Raw genomic sequence first — 9533 nt, forward strand, 5'->3', positions numbered from 1 at the left:
ATATGGCTGTTATATGGCTTAGGGACTAAATACAAGCCTTTTTGGGGGAGGTGTGAGAACACATGAGGGCTACCCCATTCATACATAAACAGTGCTATGAAAAAGATGAGTGTATGGTGTGAAGGCAAAAAAAAGAACAAGTGTTGATACACAAGGTAGAAGCATGAGAGCCTTCTCCTATTGCGTCTCTTATTTGGGGGAGGTGTCATGCCAAGGGTATGTAATTCATTGTTGCACTATAGAATATTCCCATTTAATGTAATTTACGTAGTGCATATATGAATTGGCCACTTGGTAGAGGTCAGATGACAGAAGGGGTAGGAATGTGAAAGGGGTCAGATGACTTACAACATGGATTGATTCTTTGATTAATCAAAGGCTCTGCAAGGTGGACTGTGAAATTCTACACTTGAAAAGCCTGTATGTCTAGTTCCAATGTAAACTAACTGACTTCAACCATATGGCCTGTAACTCTTAATTGATGAGTTAATTTCTTAAAATATTAATGATCATTAGCTTTCAAGGAAAAAAACCCTTGTGTTCCAGTATTAGATCCAAAAGAAACATTAATACTTATCCACAGATTAATAATTAAGCCTAATTTTTATTATATTTAGAATGGGACAAGCACAATCTTCTAATCAATCCTAAACATGATTGGCGTAACTTAACCATATGGGAAGGGATTGTGATGTCCGCTATATTGGGTCACAAGTAAGAAGTGTGCCGTATCTATGGAATGGAAAAATGGTAACAAATTCATAGATGCAATTATTATTTCGTTGGCACGTACAAAAGAGGAGATCGAAGAAAACATTTCTATTTGGATTCATGTTGGTCTGGAACACAAGGGGGTGGTCACTTATTGTTTCTAGAGGTTAGCCTTTTATTCACCTCTGGGCCAGGCTTGGTAATCCACAGGGTATATATCCAATGCTATCAAAATGCATATTGTACTTGCTTGGGGCCAAAATCTAATTGTGAGTGAGTCACCATCTTCCTTGCCAGAGACCCCCAGGGCAGAAGTTTTACCTGAGTTTAAACCTGAGTAAGTGATTGGGACTTCTGTTATTTTTTCCTTTTAGTTTTTTATCTGTTGTTGGTGTAAATAATTTGTTTATCATCTATTTTTTGTATGCATTGTGACTATTTGATGCTCATAATAAATATTCCTTTATTGTGTTCTGCCTTTGTCTGGTAAAGAATCACGTTACCAGAATAGACTAATTAGTGTTATGCAATAACATAAATATTGTGCTAAGTTGTATTTGGTGTTTTTTTTTTTTTATTAATTTACGTGGGGGACGAAGGCACCCCATTTATAAATTGTCTTGGTGGTGGCAGTGTTAACATTTTAATATTTATATTATTATGGTTAAGTTTGGGTAGTGTTAAGTGGGAATTTATCATTATTTCCGTTTTAGTGCAGACAAATAGTGATCTTTAACCCTTTCACCACCACAACTATGTCAGGCACACTCTTGAAGTAGGGTGCTTTCGTGACATTGATGATCTCCGTCAAGGAGGCGGGCCAGCACTGCCCCAGAAAGCCCCCAGAGAAGCCATCTGAGAAGTGGCCACTGCAGGTGTCCTAAGGCTGCAATGTTTTTCTCTGAAAAGGCAGTGTTTACATGAAAATGCATGCAAAGACTAACTATAGTCACCAGAACAACTACATTAAGCTGTAGTTGTTCTGGTGACTATAGTGCCCCTTTAAGTATTAGTCGTGTATACTGAATTTAGTGTTTTACCCTGTCAGTTACTACCATGTCACTGGCCCTACAGGCCTTTATGTTGGTGAACCTGCCTGCTTCAGCATGAGTTAGAAACTCAACTGGAAGATAAAAATCAATAACAGCTGAGGATCTGCCTTTTGGTTTTCTGCATTAGGGGCTGATGTGGGTGCAGGGAGGGCTAAGGTAGGTGCGTTGGGGATAGGGGCTATACAAAAAGTCTACATGGCGCTTAACTGTACTTTCTTGCAGGCTGCTACAGCTCCTTATCTCCTAGGTGCTCTGCCCTTCCTCCTCCCACCCCCTGGCCACCTCTTCCCCCTCACAGAGAGCACTGCAGAGGGGAAAGAGACCAGACAGCAAGAACTGTGACAGAACACTGTGTCTCACTGAGAAGGGGTCACCTAACCTGTGATTGTAGAGGTTGCAGGAGTCCCATAACCTCCCACTTTAATATGTGATTAATTATGTTTTCTAGGCGGTGAGGTCTATGATCTCCTCAACTAGAGCATGGCGCCTATCTGCCTCAGGCCCTCTGTCCATGACCTATCTGCCCGAGTCGTCAGTCCTACACTGAACAAAAGTCCAACATAAATATCAGGATTAGTGATGTCCCGAACGGTTCGCAGGCGAATAGTTCCTGGCGAACATAACTTGTTCTTGTTCGCCACGGATGGCGAACATATGCGATGTTCGGTCTGCCCCCTATTCATCATCATTGAGTAAACTTTGACCCTGTACCTCACAGTCAACAGACACATTCCAGCCAATCAGCAGCAGACCCTCCCTCCCAGACCCTCCCACCTCCTGGATAGCATCCATTTTAGATTCATTCTGAAGCTGCATTCTTAGTGAGAGGAGGGGCAGCGTGCTGCTGCTGATTTAATAGGGAAAACGATAGCTAGGCTAGTGTATTCAGTGTCCACTACAGTCCTGAAGAACTCATCTGATCTCTGCTGTAAGGACAGCACCCCAAAAAGCCCTTTTTAGGGCTAGAACATCAGTCTGCTTTTTTTTTCTGTGTAATCTAATTGCAGTTGCCTGCCTGCCTGCCAGCGTGTGTGTCAGGCTCACAGCGTATACTGTGCCCACTTGCCCAGTGCCACCACTCATATCTGGTGTCACAATAGCTTGCATTTAAAAAAAACCAAAAACTTTTTTGACTGTAATATAATAGCAGTCAGTTTCCTTCACACGTGTGCCTTTCAAGGCCTGCCAGGGCACAGTGTCACACCAGTGCAACTCATATCTGGTGTAACAGTAGTGTACATTTTTAAAAAAAAAACTAGAAATTTGACTGTGAAATAATAGCAGTCAGTTTCCTTCACACGTGTGCATTTCAGGGCCTGCCAGGGCACAGTGTCACAACAGTGCAACTCATATCTGGTGTAACAGTAGTGTACATTAAATAAAAAACTAGAAATTTGACTGTGAAATAATAGCAGTCAGTTTCCTTCACACGTGTGCGTTTCAGGGCCTGCCAGGGCACAGTGTCACACCAGTGCAACTCATATCTGGTGTAACAGTAGTGTACATTTAAAAACAAAACTAGAAATTTGACTGTGAAATAATAGCAGTCAGTTTCCTTCACACGTGTGCGTTTCAGGGCCTGCCAGGGCACAGTGTCACACCAGTGCAACTCATATCTGGTGTAACAGCAGTGTACATTTAAAAAAAAAAATGTTTTTTAAATGTAATAGATTGAATAGCAGTTGTTGTCTGCAAGCATGCGTGTCAGGCCTACAGCGTCTACTCTGCCAACTTCTGCCAGTGCACAGTGCCACTCATATCTGTTGTCACAGTAGCTTGCACGCATAGTACCACTAATCGAAAAAAAAATGACAGGCAGAGGCAGGCCACCCCTCAGGGGCCGTCGTGGTTGTGGTGCTGTGATTCCCTTTGGCCCTAGAATAATGCCCAGTGTTCAGAGGCCACGTACCCTGAACTCGAAGTACTGAGGACATAGTTGACTGGCTAACACAGGACACCCAATCTTCTACAGCTTCCGCTCAGAACCTTGACGCACCACACTCCTCCAGCTTAGCTTCGGGCACCTCTCAAGTTACCACTCGCCCGCCTGCCGCCACCACCAACACTAGCACCACAGCCGCTTCACTTGATATGTTAGAGGAGTTATGTACACATCAGTTGGTAGAAATGAGTGATGCGCAAGCATTATTGCCAGAGGATGTAGATAACAGGGATATGTCTCAGTTAGGCAGCATTACACACATGGACGTACGGTGTGGTGATGATGATGTTGTACCCGCTGCTGCTTCCTTTGCTGAGTTGTCAGATACAAGTGAAGCGGTTGATGATGACGATGCGTCCGTGGATGTCACATGGGTGCCGGCTAGAAGAGAAGAAGAACAGGGGGAAAGTTCAGATGGGGAGACAGAGAGGAGGAGGAGACAAGTTGGAAGCAGAGGGAGGTCGTCGCAAGGAGCTAGTGGCACAGTCAGACAGCATGCATCGGCACCCGGGGTCAGCCAGACAGCACGCCAATCAACGCATGCTGTTGCCACCACCAGAATGCCGTCATTGCAGAGCTCAGCAGTGTGGCATTTTTTTTGTGTGTCTGCCTCTGACAACAGCGATGCTATTTGCAACCTGTGCCAAAAGAAACTGAGTCGTAGGAAGTCCAACACCCACCTAGGTACAACTGCTTTGCGAAGGCACATGATCGCACATCACAAACGCCTATGGGATCAACACATGAGTACAAGCAGCACACAAACTCAAAGCCGCCATCCTCCTCCTGGTCCAGCATCTTCAGCCCTGTCCTCCTTGCCCCCTCTCAACCATCCGCCACTCCATCTCTCGCCTTGAGCAGTTCCTGCTCATCTGCCCACAGTCAGGTGTCTGTCAAGGACATGTTTGAGCGTAACAAGCCAATGTCACAAAGTCACCCCCTTGCCCGGCATCTGACAGCTGGCTTGTCTGAACTCTTAGCCCACCAGCTTTTACCATACAAGCTAGTGGAGTCTGAGGCGTTCCAAAAATTTGTAGCTATTGGGACACCGCAGTGGATGGTACCCGGCCGAAATTTCTTTGCACAAAAGGCAATCCCCAACCTGTACTCGATTGTGCAAAAGGAAGTAATGGCATGTCTGGCACACAGTGTTGAGGCAAGGGTCCATCTGACCACTGATACCTGGTCTGCAAAGCATGGTCAGGGCAGGTATATCACCTACACTGCGCATTGGGTAAACCTGCTGACGCCTGCCAAGCATGGAATGCGTGGCTCTGCAGAGGAGTTGGTGACACCGCCACGACTTGCAGGCAGGCCTGCTGCCACCTCCTCTACTCCTCCTACTCCATCCTCTTCCATAACCTCCTCGGCTGAGTCCTCTTCTGCTGCTGCGTCTTGCTCCACAACAACGGCACCCCCCCAGCTCCCCAGGTATTATTCCACATCCCGGATACGGCAGTGTCACGCCGTCTTGGGGTTGATTTGCCTGAAAGCAGAGAGTCACACCGGACCAGCACTCCTGTCCGCCCTGAACACACAGGTGGATCAGTGGCTGACTCCGCACCAACTGGAGATTGGCAAAGTGGTTTGTGACAACGGAAGAAATTTGTTGGCGGCATTGAATTTGGGCAAGTTGACACATGTGCTGTGCATGGCACATGTGTGTAATCTGATCGTACAACGCTTTGTGCATAAGTACCCAGGCTTACAGGACGTCCTGAAGCAGGCCAGGAAGGTGTGTGGCCATTTCAGGCGTTCCTACACTGCCATGGCGCACTTTGCAGATATCCAGCGGCGAAACAACATGCCAGTGAGGCGCTTGATGTGCGACAGCCCGACACGTTGGAATTCAACACTCCTAATGTTTGACCGCCTGCTCCAACAAGTAAAAGCCGTTAACGAGTATTTGTATGACCGGGGTGCTAGGACAGCCTCTGCGGAGCTGGGAATTTTTTTGCCACGTTACTGGACGCTCATGCGCAATGCCTGTAGGCTCATGCGTCCTTTTGAGGAGGTGACAAACCTAGTCAGTCGCATCGAAGGCACCATAAGCGACATCATAACATTTGTTTTCTTCCTGGAGCATGCCCTGCGAAGAGTGCTGGATCAGGCCGTAGATGAGCGTAAAGAGGAAGAGGAAGAGTTGTGGTCACCATCACCACTAGAAACAGCCTTATCAGCATCGCTTGCTGGACCTGCGGCAACGCTGGAAGAGGATTGTGAGGAACAGTAGTCAGAGGAGGAATGTGGCTTTGAGGAGGAGGAGGAAGACCAACCACAACAGGCATCCCAGGGTGCTCGTTGTCACCTATCTGGTACCCGTGGTGTTGTACGTGGCTGGGAGGAAGAACATACCTTCAGTGTGATCACTGAGGATGAGGAAAGGGACATGAGTAGCTCGGCATCCAACCTTGTGCAAATGGGGTCTTTCATGCTGTCGTGCCTGTTGAGGGACCTTGTATAAAAAGGCTGAAGGAGAACGACCTGTACTGGGTGTCCACGCTACTAGACCCCCGGTATAAGCAGAAAGTGCCTGAAATGTTACCGAATTACCGCAAGTCGGAAAGGATGCAGCAGTTCCAAAATAAATTAAAAAGTATGCTTTACACAGCGTATAAGGGTGATGTCACAGCACAACGGGAATCTAACAGGGGAAGAGGTGAAAGTAATCCTCCTCCTCCCACGACCACGCCGGCAAGGACAGGACGCTTTACAGACGTGTTGTTGATGGAGGACATGCGGAGCTTTTTAAGTCCTATGCATCGCCACAGCCCTTCGGGGTCCACCCTCAGAGAACGACTCGACCGACAGGTAGCAGACTACCTCGCCTTAACTGCAGATATCGGAGCGATGAACCCCTTGACTACTGGGTGTGCAGGCTTGACCTGTGGCCTGAGCTATCCCAATTTGCGATAGAACTTCTGGCCTGCCCCGCTTCAAGTGTCCTGTCAGAAAGGACCTTCAGTGCAGCAGGAGGTATTGTCACTGAGAAGAGAAGTCGCCTAGGTCAAAAAAGTCTAGATTACCTCACCTTTATTAAGAACTGACAGTGGGCGATACATTCGACTAAAAAAGGCCTGATGAGGGGGACTACTTAACACACCACTCCTTTTTGGTGGCACATTAGATTACACGCGCAGTGCCCCAAATTTGAAGTAGGAGGACCGACCAAGCATCTTTTTCCATCTCCCGGTTCCTAAAATCGATGCCATATACACGTCCCCTGATAGGGTACGTAACAGGGATTAAACTGATAGCAATAGTACTACTTAACACACCTTATAATAACGCAGAGAGAGGCAACGCAGAGAGAGGAGTCTGAAGAAGAGGAGTCAGAGGAGGAAGGTGGCTTTGAGGAGGTGGAAAACCAAACTAAGCAGGCGTCCCAAGGGGCTTGTTGTCACCTTTCGGGGACCCTTGGTGTTGTACGTGGCTGGGTGGCTGGGGACATCAGTGAGGACAAGGAACGGGACATGGCTAGCTTGGTATCCAACCTTGTGCAAATGGGGAGTTTGCGGTTGTGCAAATGGACTGTTTGCGGTTGTTTGCGGTGCGTTAAACGGGGAGTTTGGTCTGTCACTGTGAAGCGGGCGTAACCCTTACACTACCTGATCGATACAACATCATACCTGATGTTTTAAAGCACGTTATTCCAAACAATTTAGGAATGTTAGGTGATTTATGCCCTTTATGGATTAAAACCAGACTCTGCATCAACTCTGTAATTTTCCATGGGAGTTTTGCCATGGATCCCCCTCCGGCATGCCACAGTCCAGGTGTTAGTCCCCTTGAAACAACGTTTCCATTACTATTGTGGCCAGAAAGAGTCCCTGTGGGTTTTAAAATTCGCCTGCCTATTGAAGTCTATGGCGGTTCGCCCGGTCGCGAACATTTGCGGAAGTTCGCGTCCGCCGTTCGCGAACGGAAAATTTTATGTTCGCGACATCAGTAATCAGGATCCCTCAGGTAAGGTTTCCTCAGACGGAAATCTTATGGCACTTTCCATGTGTGAATGTATTGTACTGGGAAATATTAGTTTTGCCACTACAAAGTTCTTTCACTCAGTCGCACAATGCTGGCCATAGGAGCAAGGAGAGTTTAATCTTTCTTTTCTACTAAGAGCTGTAAATGAGGGGCACTTACTAACATTTCTGGTACAATTTTGTATGATTTTGGGATTGGGGCACTTACCTGACATAACGCCAATTGAGATGTACATTGTGTTCACATTGCTTGCAAATGTGGTTACCAGCATGCCAATACTACAAAGCAATCCTCCAGCCATGACTACAAGGCGATGTCCAAACTGACTGGTCAGGATACTAGCAATGGGAGCTAAAATTAAACAGATGACACTTTTGTTCCTGTAATTAAGAGTGTTCCATAACAAATCTAAATACATTTAGGGGTTATTCACTCAACTGGGAATTGCACATTTTGAGGAAAATTATAGCCTTTTTTCATCTTGCAATTCCTTTGTCAATTTGACACCCTTCCTAGAATATAATTTTTCTAGAATATAAAACCTTTCATGAAGAGAGCCTGAATTTAATGCTGAGTATTTCTTTGGTGATTCCCTTATCACTGAATTGTGGATTGACTAAAATAACCAGATAAACTTCCAGCCTATGAGCTGGTGTCTTTCTACGTGAGAGTGGGGCTAAAATGTCAAATAAATGTCTGCAGGTAACATGCAGTTCTTGTAGATCAAAGCATTTTCTATCCCTTCATATAAAGTCAGGTTACCTGACCTCCAAAGAACTATTCCTTTAAACCACTTACCTGTGACTGTGAAGACAAATGCACAGATAGAAAAGATCCATGATACTTTGTCGTTACTTTCATTAAAGTAGTCTTTTAGTTCATCAAAGAAAATTCCAAAAGTATTGATGATTCCGTATGTGAAGGCTTCCACAAAGAAAAAGGCCACGGCAATCACCCAGCCCCAGCCTCCATCAGGCACCTTTGTATAAACATTGGGGCGCATAAATTTCTTCATAGCAATCATGTTCGCCCTGAGGACACAAAGCCATAATACATCATACACATATTGGGGAAAAATTGTTACATTTACACAGTATTAGGAAATTATCTCTGAAGAAGCCACATTCTTTTGCTTTTCTAATCTCTATGGGCAGAAATAAGATGGCTGTAAAGCTAAATGGACACTCCAAGCACTGCAGATTATTTTAGTGGTCTGGGTGCTATAAGTCCATGGGTGTTGTCCACCAGTTTGCTGACAAACCATTTTGGAGCAGTTAAACATAAAACAGGAATCCCCTTGCAGCCACATTGATAATGTAGAATTTATACTTCTGCAGCATCAATGAGAACTTGTTTCCAGTTCTCTCAGTCTGACACTGCCATTCAAGGTCAGATAGATTGGCAATTTCTTATTCAGATTTCAGAAGTGTAATTTTCATATTATCAGAAGAGCATGTTTTTGTCACTATTACTCCAAAAAGGTGTGAGTGCAAATATGGAGATAATAAGAGATATAGAAAAAGGGACAGCGCTGACAACACCTGCTAGAAATAATAAAAGGGGGGATCCCTCTTCCCCGCTTATGGACAGTAAACAAAGAAAAAACAACAGAAGGGGTCACAGATTAATAATCCTTAAGGTACAGTGGAAAACAGCTTAAATAAGAAATATATGGTAATAAATACAGAAATGTCCAGATTTTAAAGTCCAGAGGTTGAGAAAGTCCCAAATTAGTATACCAATATAGATGTAAATATACAGTAGCCAGAGGTGGTATTCGGAGGTATGGGAAGGATTCTTCTACGGGAATGTCATTGCCTCCCATTATATTACTTCCAGTGACA

General features: G+C 45.3%; 1 protein-coding gene across 1 annotated transcript in view; it reads right to left on the reverse strand.

Moving 5' to 3' along the window:
* Positions 1-8713, reverse strand: part of LOC134608595 (monocarboxylate transporter 7-like) — a 32557-nt gene extending 23844 nt beyond the window's left edge. Inside the window, exons 1-2 of the mRNA XM_063451575.1 lie at positions 8488-8713; positions 7897-8040 (exon numbers count right to left, since the gene is read on the reverse strand). Coding sequence (XP_063307645.1) covers positions 7897-8040; positions 8488-8713 — 370 coding nt within the window. The remainder of the gene's footprint in view (positions 1-7896; positions 8041-8487) is intronic.
* Between the last annotated feature and the right edge of the window lie 820 nt (positions 8714-9533).

This window comes from Pelobates fuscus, chromosome 1 (assembly GCF_036172605.1).
Source record: "Pelobates fuscus isolate aPelFus1 chromosome 1, aPelFus1.pri, whole genome shotgun sequence".
NCBI classification, from domain to species: Eukaryota; Metazoa; Chordata; class Amphibia; order Anura; family Pelobatidae; genus Pelobates; species Pelobates fuscus.